This window comes from Cladophialophora bantiana, assembly GCF_000835475.1.
Source record: "Cladophialophora bantiana CBS 173.52 unplaced genomic scaffold supercont1.2, whole genome shotgun sequence".
Lineage (NCBI taxonomy): Eukaryota > Fungi > Ascomycota > Eurotiomycetes > Chaetothyriales > Herpotrichiellaceae > Cladophialophora > Cladophialophora bantiana.
In genome coordinates this window covers 2,093,491-2,113,176 of record NW_015971576.1, presented here as the reverse complement: position 1 = coordinate 2,113,176, position 19,686 = coordinate 2,093,491, and the positions used below count along the sequence as shown (strand labels likewise).

The window sequence follows — 19,686 nt, the reverse complement described above, 5'->3', positions numbered from 1 at the left end:
CCATGCTTCGATGCACATCGTGACTAGGGATGCAAGTGCTGATCGGCTACTTGCCACGTTTCGCTAGGTTAATTTTGCGAAAGCTGTCTCGAAGCCTGTAGCTTTCCAATCCATCCGAAACTGTAGGAGACAGGGTGCATTGGGATGGGGTATTCGGGCTCTCGAATCGTGTTTATTCTCTTTTCGGGATTGATGTGCAGCCTGGCGAGCTGGGCATTGGAACGACCGAAGTACCCCTTATGTTTGCTGCAAAGAACGGAGTACCTGCATTTCACTTCCTCCAAGCACCTGCATCCTGACATCAACGTGCAGCAGGGAATTGCATTAGGGTTGGAGATGAGTGTCCAATGAAGTGTTGAAGGTCTGCCCGACGGGCCGGCCATCCACCAGTAACTTTCTGGAGAAACCTTGATGTCGGCGAGGATGTTGAGGATGACATTACATATGCGCTCGAAGTTGAGGATAGAACCTTGTCGTGAAAGATTGACAAAAGATCAATGCTCATGGAGGAGGTGATCAAGTTGGGTGCGAGGATCGCCGCGATCTCGGAAAATGCCATCAAGGGCAAGAAGCGCACCAAAGGCCTGCAGAGGCGACTGGTCCGCAAGCCGAATGAAGCCAACTACTAACGGAGACTGGCACCGTCTTTGTTCAACGCTGTGGGCTTGATAAGTTATGGTCTGGTGTGAGTGGTTGCAACGCCATGCAATTTCCCCTCCACCAGGGAATCCACTGCATCACAAACACCATCGAATCTTGACTTCAGACCATCCTCAAACGAACTGCCATTCTGCCACAAGTCTGGCGAGGTTTCGGAGTCTCGGCTGAACAAAGATACGAGCCAGACGCTGGACCGAGTAGATGCTAATAGGTGGAGGCACAAAAGAGGAGGCAGGGAGGGGTTCCGGTATGCAGCAAGCCGAAGCTACCCAGTACACAGCAGATGCTTCTTCTTCAGACCCATGGCAATTGTACGAGGTATGAGGTATGGAGTGCCGTGTCCCTCGACCCTCGAGTTGACACCGTCGAAAGCAGGCGTGCCCAAGAATCAGAGGAAAGGCGAAGATTGTCGTGTTTCAAAGATGGGAGTGCAGCCAGTGAGGAGTGGGAGGCATGAGACTCACAGGAGCAGAGGTCAAGGTGAAGCGAGTGCCGCGAAATTGCGAAGTGAGAGGAACAGGGCAAGCGCTGCAATTAGCCGGGGGCCACCAAGGGCCACCCAAGCACCAGCCAGGGCCTAGAGTGTGTGCTGGTGCGAGAGGCTGGTCCTGGTCGAGCGTTAGGGCCCGGGCTTTACCTGCACCGGCTAGATGCCCCGGCTGTCGTCCTCTGTGTACCGATCTACGAGAACGCTGGGTGTCAGCGATCGCTCGGCCACGCTGCGCAACCCACCCTGCTGCGTGCCTGGCGGGTGCCCAGTGGGCGCCGGGGTGGGCAGGAAGCGGTTAGCAGGCCTTTGGAGGTCGCAGTTGCACCACTTGCAGCTGCCCAGGTGTGTTGTCGCCGTGGCAGGGACGCTCTTCTGCCGGGTCTGCAGCAGCCACTGGGCAACACTGGGTCCCCAGTAGCCCTGCATCCCCAATCACGGCTGCGTGTTCTTCCAGCTCCCCCGATCTCTTACCTCTTCCACACTCTCCATCTGCATCTTCTCACCTTGCTTTGTTTTTGCCTCCAATCCGCTCGCAGGGTCTCTCTTTATCCGGAGCTTTTTCGACAGTCCTCTGACCAACAGTCGCTCGTTTCGCTGTCCTTCTCTTCTGCGTCATTCGACACGTTGGAAATATACAACTTCTTTCAGTTTCAACTCTTTCCTGTCCCTATTCCACCGCTCCACTCCCCCGTGACCCGAACCTGTCACTGCCCCGTTAGAGCTCGACGACCTAGCCTCCAGCTTCCAGCCAACTCGCCGAACCTTGAGCCTTGTAACGTGGCAGAGGGGGACCGATCGCGACAACAGCCAGAGCGGTCGCGGGAAGAATGATGAGTCCAGCATGAGCTGGAGCTCGAAAGAGGTGGTTACATTTTGGATATTCGCATTGGGAAGCTTCAGTTGACCAATCCATTCGCCAACGGTTCACGGACGACCTTTCCCAAGAGTATGAAGAAACCCCGTTATTTGGGCGCATTGGCCCTCATTGCTCCCGGTGTCTCTGCGCAGAGCTGCATATCACTGGCTGGTTCTAAGACATGCCCTGCTTTCAACTCTTCCTCAATATCGACAGATTCTACTTTAGTGGCCCTCTAGTGAGTGATCTGCTTTCTCTTTTTGGCCCAAGGAAGAGAAGCCCTAACGTGATTCCAGTCCCTTTCTTGCTTTTGTGACGTCGACAGAGAGCTTCGATACCCAATTAAGTCAATATGTGGTGGAGCAATATGTACAGACAAAATACATCAATATCTTCGGTTGTGACAATGTCAACCTGGGCAACACCTCCAGCTACTACGCCCGTTATACGACCAGCTTTCTCTGCAACGGCATTGTGCAGAACTCCAGGACGCCCTGCGGTCTATCCCCCGCCGATTCTGAACCCCTTTGTGCTGATTCTTGTGCCGAATTGGCGCTGAGTGAGGAACAGATCGTCTCGAGCGACCTATGCGCGGGTCGCAATAGCGACTATGCCGACGAACTCCGAGCTGACTTCACCAACTGTGCTTTGCCAGCCAATTCTATTAGTGGCAGTTGTATCACAGGGGAGTCGAACGAACCTGACGACTGCGGGTTCAGCGGCAATCTGATGGGTCTCTGCAGTTTTTGCCGCTCAAGTACCCTCAATGGGACCGACTCCTGCTGCTTGACTTCCAACGCGACCGGTCGATGCCAGGATGTCACGCTTCCAGTCTTCTCCACCATTTCAAACCTCTTCTCGTCTACCGCCAGTGCTACGTCTTCGCCTACCGCAAGCCCAACAGCGGTTGCTAGCCATGGAGGTGGTGGTTTGAGCGGCGGCGCGATCGCCGGAATCGTCGTTGGGTCTGTATTGGGGTTCCTTCTCCTCCTTGCCGTGATCATACTCTGCTTCATACGCTTTCGTCGCAGGCACAACGATAGCAAAGCAGGCAGTGTTCTCAACCAGCCGTCGCCTCAAAGGAAAGGTGTTGTGTCCGCATCTTACAACCAACCCATGTCGCAGCAAGGATACGAAGTCTTGCCAGGCGGACGCGTCGCTCGTATGTCTGCACTGCAAGATGATCAACCAGGCATTGGACCTACCGTCGGACCACGAAATTACACGTCTCACACAGACCCGTATGGGGAGAGCCCCGATTCGCGCGAAAAGACTGTTGGCGCGGCCAAAGCTAATGGCTCACCCGGCAGCGACTCACATGGATCGTCTCCGGGCGACTTCTCTTCGCCGGAAGGAGTTGCAAGTGGACAATCAGAGCAGTTGCCGTTCTTCAAGGACTACTACTCTAATGATGATATTCACCCTGGAGATAAAGTCTCGGTGTTGTGGGCATATCAACCTCGAGCAGGAGATGAGTTTGAACTGGAACGCGGTGACATGTTGAAAGTGGTCGGCATCTGGGATGACGGCTGGGCAACCGGAGTGCGTATCAACGAGCGGGCAGAAGATTACGATGGCAAGCATAAGGTGCAGCGAGACAGCGGTGTCTCGAATGGATCGGCCACGCGGGAAGAGTCTCCTACCCCGCCGGGGGAGATCAAGGCCTTCCCCCTTGTCTGTGTCTGCCTACCCGAAGCCTGGAAGAAAACGGTAGAGGGTGATACATCTACAGAAAGCGGCTCAGGTGCTCCACCGATATGAGAAATCGGCCCGGTCTCCAATCATGCTGATTTTACGACGACATGCAGTTAACAAGGGCGTTTTCGGGATGGTGGCTCACGGTCCGGCGAAAACTACAGTACTCAATAATCCAGTAATAGATCACACAAAAAGCACAACCCTGGAGTCGGTGTCGACTTGGATCGCAGAACAATGTCTTGTCAGCAGCGCTTTTGTTCGGTACCGTGTTGGATCTCTGTTGGTTACGCGTTGTTGTCGGTTTTGTTATCTTCTATGCCTTCAGTTGATACCCATTGTGTACAGCCCCCGCCCTGCTTGGAGTACGTTATGCTCTATGCTCGATGTTCAGTGCTCAATGTTGACGTCGCATGGTTACGAGCGAGCGCGTTGGTTTAGTGAAATGCTTTCTGGCGAAGTTGTGTTTCTATATTCGGTGTGCTTGGTGAACAGGACGAGGAAGGCCGCATTTGGGAAAGGTTTGGAACAAGAAAATGAAGACGAGAAGAGACAGCATGAGAGCGAGACTTGTTCGGAGCGACAACTGGCAAGAGGAAGTCACTCGTGTTGATATACACTTGGTACTGCGGCTCGGCCGAGTCGGGAGAGGAGTTCGGAGAGAGCATGAAAAAAAAAAGCCAATTCAGCACGCAACGAAAGATAGGGATAGGGTCGAGTAGAGTTCCAAGCCCCCTGGTGGTCGGGAGTGAGCCATGAATACAGAGAGCGTTTAAATAAAACTCCTTTTGCCATTGTATCCCGCTTTTCGATGTACGGAGTACTCGGAACTGTACGAGGTATGAGGTAGTGCTATTCGAACTCGATCCGCTGTGCTTTATTTTGGGAAACTGCAAGGCTGCCAAAGGAGGAGGAGGATGAAGTCTCTTACCCGCGCTCGATCTGAAAAAGCGAAGGAACCTTCTTCTGTCGCAGCACCTGCCTCTCTCCCTCCCCCCGTGGTCAGCAGGGGTGAGCTATTTCCATGGCCAGAGTAGTACGCGGCACTAGAGTCTAGGGGTTTCTTACATCTATATCGAAGGCGAACAAGAACTACAAGCACAAGCAAGTCGGATGCCGGGAAGACACGAGAGGCACCTGAGCATCTATCCATCTCCCTTCTACGCTATAAATGCCGTACAGGACGTGTACCAGGTCTTGCGCACGCCATCTCCACACCACGCAGTCCTGCGATGCGGAACTGCGGTTTGGTACAGCGCTGTAGGTTTGCGTGTTTTGTTAAAATCATTTCATTCCATTCCATTATGGTAGTAGTTCCGTGCCGTGTGCCGTGTGCCACGTAAAAAATACATAAAAACAGATATCCTCCGATGTCTTCTGTTCTGTTGATCCGTCTCAGGGTGGCATCCTTCTGCTGTATCCCCGTCCCCGTTCCCGTTGTGTTCGTCCCATATCGCCTTCCTCTATCCGGTTCGTAATCCTCCCAGCCAACCGCTATGCTATGCCATGACCAAAACTGCCTGGCTAGGGCCGGAGCAGACGAAGCAAGTCCCGAATGGACTCGATGAACGCCCAAGAACGCCACCCGATTTTTGTCTTTCCTTTCCTTTCCCTTCCTGTTTTCCCTCTTCTATGCAAAAGGATTTGATTTCCTTTTGAAAAAGATAGATGATAAGCGCCAAGAATGAATGCAAAAGGCTGTATTTCTTGTTCTTGAACGACAACAATCATCGTGCCGCGACAATCTCCCCATTCCGACAGACCGTCGCCGGGGCGACAGGGCCCATGTCCGCAAGTCCACCCTGGTCGCACAGATAAAACGATCTTTCCCCGTTGCAGAACAACGCACCGTTGGGTGTGCAAGGCCCGTCGTTCTCGCGGACGATTTGGCCATCGACGCAGGTCGTGCCAGGGGCGACGGGGCCCATGTAGATATACGTCGTTCCCGTTGTGGTGGCGATGCACTGGGAGAAGCTGAAAAGGGTGTTGCAGGTGAAAGTACCGGGGGCGCAGGGGAGGGGGAGAGATGTGGCAGAAGTGGAGCTGCTGCTGGTGCTGGTGCTGGCGACGCGGGCCAAGGTCGTAAAAGTAGTTGGTATTGTGTCTCTGGTTATTGGGAACGTGAAGGAAGTGCTCGTCAAGGTGCTGGTAGCTGAAGTCGTGAGGGTCGGAGTCGTAGTCGTCGAGTATGCCACAAAGTCGGATCTCGCAAGGTCGGATGCCGTGGTCGTAGCGGCTGTCGTCGTCGTCGTCGTCGTCGTCGTCGGGGCAATCATAAAAACATTAGAGTCAGTCACAGTTCCTGTACTGTTAGTGGTGAAGCTAGTTCCTGAGGAGAAGGGGGATGAAGTGGTTGTCATGTTAGCTAAAAGAAAGGAAGGGAATGTGGTTGTGGTTGTGGTTGTGACCAGAGTGGTGGAGAGATTGAAGAACATCGCCGCTGACCCAGACCCTGTTGTCGTTGTGGATGGGACCGTGGTTGTAGTTCCAATTGTAGTGGTCGAGGAGGCAGAATCAGAGGTTGTCGTGGAAGCGTCCAATAACGTAGATGCGGCGGTAGTGGAGGCCACAGAGCCTGAACTTGTGCTTGTCGAAATAGCGACCCCCTGGATGGTAAAGCCTGGACCTGGCCCGGGAACAATTGCATCCTGGCCATAGACGACATCGTTACCGGGATCTGGGAAAACCACTTCTTGCCCTTCGATGGTCTGACAGCCATTGCCAACATTGCACACGAACATGTCCGGTAGCTGATCCATGGAAGAAGCTTGTCGTCTGTATGGAGAAGCTCGTCGATACCGCTGGTTCGGTCCACTGATGATCTGGACTCTGGCACAGTTTTGATACATCTCCCTGTTCCCAACGAGATTGAACCAGGACCAGGAAAGCAGAGCTGAATCCGAAGAAGGCGCAAAGCTGGGAATCGTGAAGTTGTAGTTGTGTGTCAATGGGCATCCACCGATCATGGATTTGATGACTTTGAACGAAACCCCATTGTCGTAAGACAAAGATAGTTGACAAGAGCCTCCGTCGTGTTCGGTGGTCCCATTTAGCCACATGTCGTAGGTGCCGCCGGAAATATAAGTAGCTTTGGTCACATACCCATCTGTGTCATTCTGGTAATTCTTGCAAGGAAAGTTAGAACCGTCCGCCAACAAGGGGGACGTCATATCATAGTCTTTCTCGTCCACGGGGACGTCAGGGTCAAGGGGACTTCTCAGGGGGTATGGCCAGCTCATCTGCATATGGGCTTGAGTGCATATAGGTAGCCATAATATGGAGGAGAGGGCAAGGGAGAGGGGGAGGAAGCGAGACATATTTGTTCTCGGATGGGAAACGGGCAGGAGGCGGAGGCCGACGAGGCAAGAAGGGGAGGTTCGAAGGTAGCGTGAGGAGTCTGGGTTTGATGCAAGAGGGATGTATCACAGGATCAACACACGTATAGCAGGGTCGCTTGCAGACCAAAGGAGCTGAATGCTGTTGCTGTGAAAGAAGCGACCAAGCTTGATGAAGAAGTGGATGAGTTTGTGCCTTTGAGCGACATGGTGCTCCCCTTTTGTATATTCCGGTCGCCATCATATACACGTCAAGGTAGCCACACCAAACAATGTCCTTCCTGCTTCAATTTCTTGAGATGGCGCACTAACAATTCGTGCTAAACAAAGCTCCAGGATATGCTTGGGTGGATACAGGTTGCAAGGAGGTAAGCAAAAATTGACGAGGCTTAAGCGCGGTCTGGTCGCAAGTACCCCAGAGAATGCGTTGATTTCCTGCCCCATGGTGACATTCTTCAGGCCTTCCTTGAGCTCTCGACTCCAGTCTACTAGCTTTTGTAGGGCAAGCACGAACCACCCCACAGTCGTTGTCGGGGTGACAATCGAGCAATGTCGCCAATCTCAGCCACCAAAGCCCACCGGTTCTCGGCTCAAACCATCGTACAACTAAAGAAATCTGGGGCAAGCGACTGTGTATAATTTAGGTCCCTCGGGGTTGAAGCGGCAATGTCCATCATTGCTCGAAGAGGGGTTTGAGCTGGTTTTGCTGGTCAACGATTGCGCGATCTTGGGAACGAGCATGTCCTGTCCGCCTGGGGGAACATTGAGCTGAACCATGGAACATAGCACGCTCTGGGGAGCTCTTCTGCTTGTGAGAAGCAAGTTCCAAGTCACGACTCACTGATTCTCTTCGTATATAGTACGAATTCTGTGACCGAATCAGCCTTGCGCCATGGAAAAAGCGATCATCTTGGAGGACTAACTGCCATTTCCTCGGTTGTTTTGGTTCCTGCGAGCCAAAGGAAAAAATAGCCTAGCTTTGGGAAGAAGCTTCACGTCGCTGTCGATCCCTAGATTAGCGGTAGACATGATCCCCTCATCGATCCCACCCACGAACGATAATGCACGAGCGACATGCGCAGCGCACCTACTATCAGCAGTGCTCCACACTATTGCCGGGACGACTCGTCTCGACAATCGAATGTCCTTGTTACTCCGTCTCATCTTATCGTAAATTCGAGTCTTCTGGGTGAAGAAGGCATATGCTCCAATTCGGCATGCATTGTCTTCCAGATCGATTTGCTTTTTCCCATTCAGCCCATTTTACGCGCATCTCCTTCCGTTCTTGGTGGTCGATGGCGTGGCCCGTCCAGGTTGCATCCCGTCCGGCGCTCAGGAGTGGACCAAGCCAGCGATAGATGACAATAATGAGCCAAACTTGTCGTCTCCCAGAGCCATCAGGTGAAAGACTTTCACGAGCCTGAAACATAAATTGTGTCTTGCAACCTCGAGTAAAGCAGGTACCTTTACACTTCGCACCGGCGCGGCCGTCTCCAAGCTCTCGCTTTGACGCGTTGATACACGGTGGGCCCTTGACCCCGGGCGGGAGGCGTTGGGTATTAATGCATGCTCTGCAGAATTTGCTCAGGATGTAGGGGTCACCGAGCTTCAAATGAGGGCAAAGCCGGAAATCGATCGCTTGGAGCGCGCTTGAAACGTCCTTGACCTGAAACACTTCTTTGTACATGCCACTACCACCGGTTGTTCTTGTGTTGTACAGAGGCGACGGCGCTTGAAGGAGGGCAACTTTGGAGATCAAGAGAGATTCTGCTTTTGAATTTTCCAAATCCATGACTGACGTGCCTTTCTCTGGTCGGTCAGCAACAGATCGGTTGCGAATGGAGTTTCTGCACCTCGAACAGGGTTCAAGCGTCTCAACCCGAAATGGCGACTCCACACCGGCCTTGATGTTGCGGATCGTCTTCTGGTAACCAAGGTGACGGTGGGGACATAACCAGACCTGTCTGCAATCTCGGCAGGTGGATTCCTGCTTGATCTCAGAGATAGGAAAAGTAGACCGGATATGCAGCGTTTGACACTTGCCGCACACCAACCTGTCCAGCTCAGCGGGGTCCTGATCGCGTTCAGTCATGCAGAGAAAATCGAACAGCTCTTTCCCTGTCAAGACAAAAGATGGTGTGCTGTACAGATGAAAGAACCTGGAGCAACTATGACGGAGAGCGACCTCGCTGCTGGGACTCAAATATGGCTGGAGAAACATCAAAAGCTCCGTCGGCAGTGACAGAAAGCCTGATTCGACATTGTTGAAGATTGTCCTTTCGGACCACCGAGTCCCAACCGAGGGGGTCTGTTGGCGAGGCGGTCGTTCAATAATGGCTGTGTCGGGAGTAAAAGCCAGTTTGCAGACGAGCTGTTCGTCCGAGGGGGTCAAAGACAAAGTTTTGCTGGGCCATGGCTGCAGTTTGGCCCGATTCTCTTCCACTACTTCGACTGGGTCAGGTGCGGACTTGGTTCGTGAAAGTTTTCTGCGAAAGTGGGCGAGAACGGGCATTTTGTAGATGTCCTTGGTGTGTGATGAGCCGAGATATCAGCAGCGGGAAAGGCGGAGTTGGATCTTCCGAAATGGACAATCCCAAAAAGCACACCGTCAGTCAAACAGCCCTTAGACAGCCATCACAGACCACGAAAGTGGCGGGATGGGTTTTGATCGAGTCCGTAAGACACAATCGGCGGCATGGAGACATGGATGGGCGCTGACTCTTCGCCACAGCCGGGGAGTGTCAGAGATGGTCTGGCCATTTCAGTAGCATGAGGAGGCGTTCCCAGATGGCCCTTGGGCGGATAAAGGGTTCGAGGTGTGGTATGGTCCGACAGCATTGGGACTGTCAAGGCCTGTTTCCCGCAGGACAAATCAGAAAAGCCGGTTGCCACTGAGAGGGGGTCAATGGCTAGTAGCGAGGCCCTTTATCGATCCCTGCAGCGGGCGAGACCCTGGAGATTGGCTCGATGGGAAGGGGGGGGTTTGGCTGTTGTGCCACACCTTGCAATGACGAGCTGGCCATTTATTGGTGGCGATGCAAAGAGAGGGCGTCTTGCCTTTCCCCGATCGAAACCACGCGGGTGTGACGATCGATCTCGAGAGTCGTGTGTACGAGGTGCAGCTGGCCGCTGAGCGAGGAGCAACAAATGTCAAACACAAAAGTCTATGACGTCGTGGAGAGCGTGGAGAGGAGCTGGACATGCTGGCCACCGCACCGCTGCAACCTGCGAGCGGAATCATGGACTGAGTAGTTCCTCTCGTTCTCTCAGCCAAGGTCAAGCCGAAAAGCTCAATAGATACATCGCATGTTGAATCCCTCAGTTACTCCTCTGTGTTCAATCCGAAGCACTAGCAAATATCGCCTACTTGGTCTCAGACGCCCCATTGCCCCGACAATTACACCCCATGTCCGCCCTGGTTTGACACCGAGATCTGTACCGTTACCGCTAACCGCGATGGCCAAACGAAAGAGGTCGACCAAGGTCACCACGACCACCAATGTCACTTCAGCTAGATCGGCTCCTGCATCAACTCGACGAACGAGTCCCAGAAACGCCTCGATTGCCGTCTCGGCCAGAATTGACACTGTCCCGGACAGTCTCTGTCCTTCGCCAGACGCTGAGGGGCCTGAGGTTGACAATGTGAAAAGCAAGAAAGCAAGGACCGGGAAAGAGGTAGTCGGAGAACTTTCCGAGACACTTCCCGCATCGACCGTCCACGTCAAAGCCTCGCCGAAAGGAGGGGACGGGCTTGACCAGGAAGATCCTGAAGCTGAAGGAGACGTGGAAGCCAACCCTGAAGAACTGAAAGAAGCCCTGTCCCGACCACCTCCAGTAAACAGCTCGTACCTCCCATTGCCGTGGAAGGGCCGCTTGGGCTATGCCTGTCTAAACACCTACCTCCGTGCTGCAAATCCACCAGTCTTCTCGTCACGAACGTGTCGCATCGCCTCGATCCTCGAGCACCGCCACCCGCTGAAAGATCCTACCCAGCCCGAACATCCAACCAAAAATCGACCGGATAAGGATCAGCCGGCGGACATTGCTCGGGGGCAAGAGTACGTGGAAGCCTTGGGTCTCGCCAATGCGCGGGATATTGTCAAGATGTTACGCTGGAACGATCGCTACGGCATCAAATTTCTCCGGCTCTCGTCGGAGATGTTTCCATTTGCCAGCCATGATGTGTACGGGTACAAGCTCGCCCCGTTTGCCTCAGAAGTGCTTGCAGAAGCCGGTCGCGTGGCTGCCGAGCTCGGTCACCGCTTGACGACCCATCCCGGGCAGTTCACACAACTGGGCTCGCCGCGAAAGGAGGTTATACAAGCCTCGATCCGCGACCTAGAATACCACTGCGAGATGCTCGACCTGTTGGAGTTGCCGCCACAGCTGAATCGAGACGCGGTGATGATCTTGCACATGGGTGGTGTCTTCGGCGACAAGGCCGTCACTATTGCTCGATTCAAAGAGAACTACGTCAAGCTCCGACAGGGCATCAAAGACCGTCTGGTTTTGGAGAATGACGATGTCAGTTACAGTGTGCATGATCTGCTGCCTGTGTGTGAAGAACTTAATATCCCGCTCGTTCTGGATTTCCACCATCACAACATTGTCTTTGATGGGGACAAGGTGCGTGAAGGTACACTGGACATTATGGATCTCTATGATAGGATCACAGCTACATGGACAAGAAAGGGTATTACGCAGAAAATGCACTATTCAGAGCCTGTGCCATCGGCCATTACAGCACGACAGCGCCGGAAGCACAATCCGCGGCCTGCAACATTGCCGCCCTGTCCGCCGGACATGGATCTAATGATCGAAGCCAAAGACAAGGAACAAGCCGTCTTCGAACTCATGCGCACGTTCAAATTGCCCCGGTTTGACACCTTCAATGATATGACACCGTACGTACGGAACGACGAGAATAAGGCATGGAAACCTCCGAGGAAGAAGAAATCCCCCAGAAAGAAGCGCCTGATCAAGGACGACGAAGAAGAACTGGTCGGTAATGATGAAGGTGCTGACGGAGAAGTTTCACCACTGTCTTTGATTTCAGAATCCGAGATCAGCATGGGTGGTCCCGATAGGCGAGTCTACTGGCCTCCAGGCATGGAAGAATGGCTGCGTCCTAAGAAACGAGATGTCAAGCCTCGAGATCCAGCAAAGGCAAAGACGACGGCCGAGCCAGCGGCGCTAAGGCGGGCCGAGAAAGCTGCGTGGCAGGCTGCAAGAGAAGCGTCAGCAGAGGCAGATACGCCAGGCTCCGCGGCCCATGCGAACACTTCTGAAATTGTGAACACGAATGCGACTCCTGGGACCACACCTAACCTCGCCAAAGCCAAGAGCGTGTACGGTGCGGTGAAGGCGAAGAAGGGGAAACCGGTCCGGGCTCCTCATTTGGGGAGAAGCGTGAAGAATAAGAAGAACGCAAATACACCTGTGTTGACCCCGAGTCCAAGCGACCAAGAATTGTATCTCGACGACAAAGGGGGGAAGGAGGAGCAAGACTTCGAGATGCCGGACCTGACTGATGGGGAGGAGGTGGCTCCGGTTGTTACCACAGTCAATCGGCGCGCACTAACGCGAACTCTGAGCGGAAGGAGTGCTAAGCGGAAAGCCGCCAAGTATGCGGAGGGGGATGACGACGACGCCGGTTGATTATTTTTGAGTGATTGTTTTTGGTAGGATTTCTGAGAGATGAAGAGATCCTCGAGGGGAGGGAGTCATGATCAGACCTGTACAACAGTACCTGCTGCCGCTATATCGGTTGAGCATTTACCGGAGATTCCAAAAATTCGGTGATTATATCCATGATGGCTCTTTAGAACAGTGGCCATCCCAGGAGCAAGATGAGGGATCGTCACTGTAGCCTCATCGGAGCTGTGCGAGGACCATTGCATACCATTCGAGAGTATTACGCCGTTGTTGCTGGAAGGAGCAATCGTCCTTTTTGTTTTCGAGTGTGATTCCCGTCGGAACACCGGCCATTGGCGAGAGCTGCAATGGTGTGCAGTGAGGTGTAGGAAGATGGATTGAATAATGCTTCGTCACTTTGAGGGGGCAGAGGACATCTCCTATCCCTATCATCGTGACCTAGTTGCCAGCTAACATGACGAGAAGGGAAGAAGACGGTTCGGGGTATCGAAGCCCGAAGCGCAGCGAGCAGGGTGTAGTTCGAGCTCGGGATGCTCTTCGTGTCTGTAGTTTGATTGTCTGCAAGGAGCGCCGTCTGTTCTCCGATGGCGGCGTTCGTGTTGTGTGGCCTTGCTTACGAGGTATCGCCCTGTGCACGACGTATCCCTTCGGCTTCCTCGGTAGAAAGGCCGGTTGGGTGGGTGGCCCTCATGCATGGATTCGTGGGGTGGTGGGGGCGATGGGATGAGCTGTGTTTCCTGCGCCAGTTTACTTCGCATAGAATATCTGGCTTAAGGATTCATGCATTCTTGGTAAAGGACAGTGACTTATTTGACCTAACGTCACGACATGCGCGGTTGGCGGCCCATCGACATTGTTCGCAAAAGAGGGGAGTTTTGTGATGTTGGGGTCTGGCTCTTGGCCGCTGGTATGCATGGCTGGGCCTGCTCAATGAGGGGATGATTCGCCGGAGCATTTCCTGACCTCCAAGTTCTCTCCCCTAACAAGTAACGAACTCTGTATCCATTTCTGGACTTGTCGAGGATTTTGCCGACCATCGGCGGCAGTGTGGCCCGCGTGTGGTGGCTGAAGGCGTCCGCTCGCCGCGTGCCAGTCGCTGTTGATGGTTTGCTCGCGAAGTAGTAGGTATTTGCAGAGTCGTCGATAACGTCACGATTGTGGAATGACAGTCGGAAACCATGTCGTGGTTGCATCATAGCCTATTTACTTGGTCCCTCGTGTCACTGTGCTCATTCTGCCCCGCGTGCGTGTTTGCGTCTGGATAAATTTGAGACTTATTTTCCGAAAGAGAAGAAACGGATTCCTCTCTCCAGCCCACTTCCCTTTTCTGTTTCGCGTTCTTGTTCTCCTTGCACGCGTATTTTTTTGTACAGATCGGCCCTCTTTTCCTCCAATTGAACTTCTGCCAAATACCGTCTGCCATCATGGGCTACCCCGACACTTTCGAAGGGTTCATGATCAGGGACCAGAAGAAGTGGACCGAGTTTCACAAGCAAGAGGTAAATCTTTTCGCAAACCCGCCGGGAACCACGCTGACCTTGAGCGCTGCAGTTCAAACCCAAGAAGTTTGGCGACCACGATATTGATATCAAGATCGAGTGCTGTGGCGTCTGCGGCTCCGATGTCCACACAATCAATGGCGGCTGGGGAGAAGCACCACTGCCCATCTGTGTCGGCCACGAGGTAGTTGGTCATGCCGTCAAAGTCGGAGACGCTGTGAAGACTGTCAAAGTTGGAGATCGCGTGGGGGTTGGTGCTCAGATCTGGGCTTGCCTCAAATGCCCCCAGTGCAAGAGTGACAACGAGAACTACTGCCCACATGGGGTCGACACGTATGGTGCTCCTTACCCGAAAGAGGTCGATCCAGACGAGACCATCTCCCAGGGCGGGTACTCCTCCCACATTCGGGCCCACGAATACTTCGTCTTCCCCATCCCCGATGCCATTCCCTCCCACCTCGCCGCTCCCATGCTCTGTGCAGGATTGACGACTTGGAGTCCACTCGTCCGGGCGGGGATCGGTCCAGGCAAGAAAGTCGCGATTGTTGGCTTGGGTGGCTTAGGTCACTTCGGGGTCATGTGGGCCAATGCTCTGGGCGCCGACGTCACGGTCATCTCACATTCTCCCAGCAAAAAGGAGGATGCTCTGAAACTGGGCGCAAAGGAGTTTGTGACCAATACCGAAAAAGGTTGGGCAGAGAAATACGCCTTTGCTTTTGACTTTGTGCTCAATACCGCCGACATGACCCACACTTTTGACCTGCAAGAATACCTGTCGCTCTGCAAGGTTAACGCCACATTCCATCAAGTTGGTCTGCCAGACGAGGCTCTACCACCTCTAAAGGCCCAGGTGTTTATGAGCAATGGCAGCTCCATTGGCGCGAGCCATATTGGCAACAGGCCCGAGGCCTTGGCCATGTTGAAACTAGCAGCGGAAAAACAGCTCTTCCCCATGGTCGAGACGGTTCCCATCTCGGAGAAGGGATGCGCAGAGGTGGTGTCTCGCGTCGCGGCAAACAAGATACGATATCGATTCACTTTGACGGATTACGACAAGGTGTTTGGATCTCGTGACTGAGGAAGCTGGCAGCGCTGAAAAGGTCACAACAGTTGTCTAGAAGCTAATAGGAAACCATCGAGAAGTGCCGAGGCGGCAGTCCTGCCATTTTGGTGCACATCTTAACACCTGTTCACGCTAGGGGAGGCCACCGTCACACAAAAAGTGCTTGTCAAAAAGCAGATGTTCCTCTTGCATGGTGTATCCATTTCGCTGTAGCAGAGTCTTGTCATCTTGATCGAACGCAGCAACGAGTTCCCAATGTCCAAGTAATATCGTCTCTGTCCTCAGACCCGATATCGAGGCTACGCCCTGATTGGCTTGACTACGAGCTAAAGCGCCGGCCAGTCACAACATTCGGCGCAAAGCAGTGGGCCCTGCCCCCTTAAGGCAATTGAGCCGATGGGTCCGAGAACTGAGATAAATGTACCCGGTACTTGGGTAAGAGCCGCTCGCTGCGATCCAGCCTGCCTTCCCAATTGTATCTAGCCCTACAAATGGGTTAGCGCCTTGGCATGGCCAGACAGATCCGTCGCCCTCTCCTGCCCTCTCGGCGTCTCCCCATCTGGCAGCTTGAGGGTCAGTACCTTAACAAATAGGATTCCGTACACAGTCAACGAAGCCTGAAGATGAGTCCTTAACGGTGTATCTAGTTGACTCCCGAAAGGAAACACTGATTGCCCATACACCAATTGATACTAGAAAGGTGTTGCGACGAGATCATTGATCATTATCCAATCGCATGGAGAAAAGTCCCCATCTCATAACATGTCTACATACAGTATACGAGAAGGCGAGCTCATTTGCCGAAGTTAGTGCACAGTCCAGCCGCACACCTCAAACTCCTGCACCTAGAGTCGTGATGCTCTGGCGTCGCCTCATCTGGCAATCAGGCGGAGATAGTCATACAATTATATTGAGCCCGTTACTGGCTTGTTGTTTACGCCAGCAAATGCGATCCTGTCAGACCTCACCTAAAAACCTGTGGGGATTTAATTTTGAACCCCCATCGCCCTGTGTGCCGCCTGCGATGCTCAACATGTGCAATATAATGCTCTGAAGATACCTAACAAGTTGTGTGAGAACGAATGAGTTCAGATCTTCAGTTGCAATTGACGAAGGGCAAACACAGTCGCCACCAGCAACATGTCTCAGCAATACACTCCTCCTCGGACTGATGTCTTGAACGTCTTCGTCTATACCTTCTCTGCCGCGACAGTGTCGCTGATTGTGAGCGGCCAGCATGTCAGAGTTTCACCATTCTATCAACATCTCATCTCTATTTTGCTGGATCTCATTGTATTTTTGCTTCCTGTGAGTATCTCTCTACGATTATTTCTATGGGAGCATTCTGATGGGCCCCCATCATGGAAAAGTGCTAGGAGGGTCTTACTGGCAGAGGAATTCTTAACATTGCAATGCTTGCTATCAGCGCCTTCTTGGTCGTCGCAAAATACACGTGCGGGCCACATTCCATCCGCATATCGGGACCACCAGACCTACCCCGGCGACTGAATAAGATGTCTTACGAAGCTGCCAGGGGAGTAGAAAAGTCACTACCTCCGATGAAGGAAGACGAGTGCCTCACCAATCATCGATGGTTGTAGAGGTGTAATTTATGTTATTTCTGGCACCGATACTGCTTCTTTCTGGTCTTTGTTCTCACCCACATTGACTGCAATATCTATGTTGCAATAAAGCTGCACGAAGCAAGGATTGTGCCATCCGCGGCCACATTCAACGATGGCATCTTCCTTCGGCATATTCGTATTCATCCTCCTCGCCATCACTATCTGGCTTATTGCCTACATCGACATATGGCAAGCAATCGTGCACTTGCTCTTAATATTGCACGGAACTCTGCTTTTCTATTCCGTTAGCGACTCTTCATCTCTGACGAATCTGTTTTTGGTGGTTTTCATCATATACGCGACGAGCTTTTATAGTATGCTCGGAGACGACAAAGTCGAAAAGGCGGTATTCGCACCCGCATGCTTGTGGGTCTTAGACGGCCTTTCAAAAGAGCAATCAACGGCAACTACGACGCAGCGGTCGACGATGACTATCTACGGAAAATAATCGAGAAAAAGAAAGAAGGAGTGCTAGTAAACAGAGGTATGGTGAGTTCTACCGGCAACGCTCATGAAAGCACCACTCCGAAAAACAAGAGCCGCGGGGGATCAGGAACAAATACCTCGGAACGTGAAAGAAGAGGCAGTTCTATCAGGCGAGATGAGCAAACCGACAAATGTGATTCCAAAGAACAACCAAAGCACGATAGGGAAAAAGATCCTTCTCGCCGTGAACGTGATTCTCAAGAGTTTGCAAAACCACCAAAGCACGATAGGGAACCGGATCCTGCTGCCCATCAGCGTGAGTGCCAAGAACAATCAAACCAGGATATGGAACAGGATCTTGCTCGTTGCCAACGCAAAGCACCAGACGACGAAATTGAGAAACGAATCAACGCGGCCGTTGGCGCTCAGATCGGAGCGTTGGACATCCCTCCGTTGCGGTCGGAGGTTCAGCGGAAACTTGCACGAATGGACGACGAAATCCAATTTCTCGATCAAATGGTCCGAGTGCTAGGAAGACGAGTCGCCAAATTGCGTGTGCACAATAAATCGAGGTTGCCTGTTATGCCAATGATGCCACCGCCAGGGTCGGCAATTTGAGAAGCACTCAGCTATTATAACGCCGCAAAGGGAGATTGAGAAAGAGAAGTCAGCGGAGAATAGGAATCTACCGATTTCCCCTCTCTTCTACAAGCATTATCACTCATATCTACAACGCCAAACAGTGTCGCGTTTGAGAAACAATTTGCTCTCTTGGGCCTAGAATCTGTTGATTCGAGCTTTCCCACAAGACTTCGTAGACCCTTCCTCGCATTTTTTCCATGCTCGGGTGCCACGGACGGTCAATCTCATCCCCAAACTGGTGGCATATCGGTCCATTGGGGGATGTGCAGTTAAATTTCTTCGCCAATCCCCAGAAAGTTGTTTGCGAATCCGCGTTACTCCTTCAACAGCCGTGGCATTCAGAATGACGGACGACCATTCGGTGTTTGTCATCGAAGATGATCGGCCTTCTGTGGGTTCAGGACCCTTTCTGATGGCATTGGGAGCACTAGCTTTTCTTGGAGCCGTTGGAGAGGGTGATGAGCGGCATGCTCTCTGCAGGAATGTTGTTGGGCGGGTCCGTGACTGGCTGGAAGCCCGTTGGCGGGTGCTAATCCGAGGGGGCGGTAAGGCAACTGAGTGGTTGTGTCAGTGTGTCAAGGTGTCAGTCCTTCAGGCGGCGCCGGAGTCCCTTGCTCCAGAACCAGCCTGAGCAGGGCAGCAGGGTCCCCCCTGGCTGTGCTCGGACCATTCCACCTGCATTTTGTTGGCTAGCAGTGCTCTTTAGCGGGGAATGTACGGCGTCTCTAACAGCCCCCTCCAGACACCCGAAGTGTTTGCCACACCTCCTCCCGATTCCCCAGGAAAAGGACCCTGTCAAATGTTCTCCCTCCTCTTCTCTGGACTTCAGGACCTATTGCAAAGTGATCCGACTTGGTTTGCAAGCGCCGAGGTGGTACGCCTGGATGGGTCTTAGTTTCGAGATGGGAAGATCCCTGAAAGGCAAACGCTCGGACACTGATTGAGGGCGGGGCGGAAGTGAAGAGAGCAGCCTGTACCTCGTAGGCGTCGATCTGGTGGTTCGCTTCGCTTCTGGTACCCTGTACAGTAAGAGAAAATCCAGCCATGTCCAGCTCCCGCGTCCCGCCCAATCCATCGCAGAGAAGGACATTTTGTGGATGCTGATGATCAATAATGAGAGGCCCAAGACAGGCGCCTGGGCCACCTACCTAGGTAATGAGCTTAGGTAGGCCATGGATGGGTAAAAGCCACCCGCCAGAGATCAGAGCTTCAACGGCTAGTGGGCTGGGCCTGCGGGTGGAGATAGGAGCAAGAGGAGCCAGAAAAATAACATCCTACAGGCAGCTCCATCGTCTTGGTTTGTGCAAGCTGCCAACCCCCCAATTGTCGTCGTCAACCCGCAACTTTCCACCCATCTGGGCCTATCGATGACATCCGTTGCAATCTGGGTACAATCCCTTCCTCTAATAACATTATAAACTTTGTGCAAACCCGTATTCCCTTTGTGGCCTCAACCAACCTGCGACCAAAACTCCCTTGAGGCATCATCCTGCCTATTCCAAGCCAACCCGCCTGCTCTTGGATTTGATCTTGGAACCGGTATTGTGGAGAAATTATGATAATATGATATCGGAGCGCTGGTGAAGAGGTGGTCCGTGATTGCATACGGACACCAGCAGCTATCCTTGCAGCTCCGGCAATTCGGACCTTAGCCTGCGCACTCGTCGATCTCTGTTCCTGCTGCTCTGCACCTACGAAAAGTCTGCTTCCATAATTTGGTTCCAGGCTCACTATCTTCGT

At 52.9% G+C, this 19,686-nt stretch overlaps 6 protein-coding genes across 6 annotated transcripts; 4 read left to right on the top strand and 2 right to left on the bottom strand.

Annotated features, from left to right (window-relative positions):
- Nucleotides 1–2,098: 2,098 nt before the first annotated feature.
- Nucleotides 2,099–3,767, top strand: Z519_01777 (uncharacterized protein; the record flags this gene model as incomplete). Its single annotated transcript, XM_016759534.1, has 2 exons — nt 2,099–2,244; nt 2,303–3,767. The coding sequence occupies 2 exons, from the start codon at nt 2,099–2,101 to the stop codon at nt 3,765–3,767; spliced, it is 1,611 nt and encodes a 536-aa protein (XP_016624862.1).
- A 1,661-nt stretch (nt 3,768–5,428) lies between these two features.
- On the bottom strand, nt 5,429–7,018 carry Z519_01776 (uncharacterized protein; the record flags this gene model as incomplete). The annotated part of the gene is made up of 1 exon (XM_016759533.1): nt 5,429–7,018. One exon carries the CDS (start codon nt 7,016–7,018, stop codon nt 5,429–5,431), a length of 1,590 nt encoding a protein of 529 aa, XP_016624861.1.
- Nucleotides 7,019–8,201: 1,183 nt separating this feature from the next.
- On the bottom strand, nt 8,202–9,548 carry Z519_01775 (uncharacterized protein; the record flags this gene model as incomplete). Its single annotated transcript, XM_016759532.1, has 1 exon — nt 8,202–9,548. One exon carries the CDS (start codon nt 9,546–9,548, stop codon nt 8,202–8,204), a length of 1,347 nt encoding a protein of 448 aa, XP_016624860.1.
- Nucleotides 9,549–10,492: 944 nt separating this feature from the next.
- Z519_01774 (UV damage endonuclease UvdE) lies at nt 10,493–12,694 on the top strand (the record flags this gene model as incomplete). Its single annotated transcript, XM_016759531.1, has 1 exon — nt 10,493–12,694. One exon carries the CDS (start codon nt 10,493–10,495, stop codon nt 12,692–12,694), a length of 2,202 nt encoding a protein of 733 aa, XP_016624859.1.
- Nucleotides 12,695–14,115: 1,421 nt separating this feature from the next.
- On the top strand, nt 14,116–15,268 carry Z519_01773 (uncharacterized protein; the record flags this gene model as incomplete). The annotated part of the gene is made up of 2 exons (XM_016759530.1): nt 14,116–14,190; nt 14,243–15,268. The coding sequence occupies 2 exons, from the start codon at nt 14,116–14,118 to the stop codon at nt 15,266–15,268; spliced, it is 1,101 nt and encodes a 366-aa protein (XP_016624858.1).
- A 1,970-nt stretch (nt 15,269–17,238) lies between these two features.
- Nucleotides 17,239–17,922, top strand: Z519_01772 (uncharacterized protein; the record flags this gene model as incomplete). Its single annotated transcript, XM_016759529.1, has 1 exon — nt 17,239–17,922. The coding sequence occupies one exon, from the start codon at nt 17,239–17,241 to the stop codon at nt 17,920–17,922; it is 684 nt and encodes a 227-aa protein (XP_016624857.1).
- Nucleotides 17,923–19,686: the final 1,764 nt, after the last annotated feature.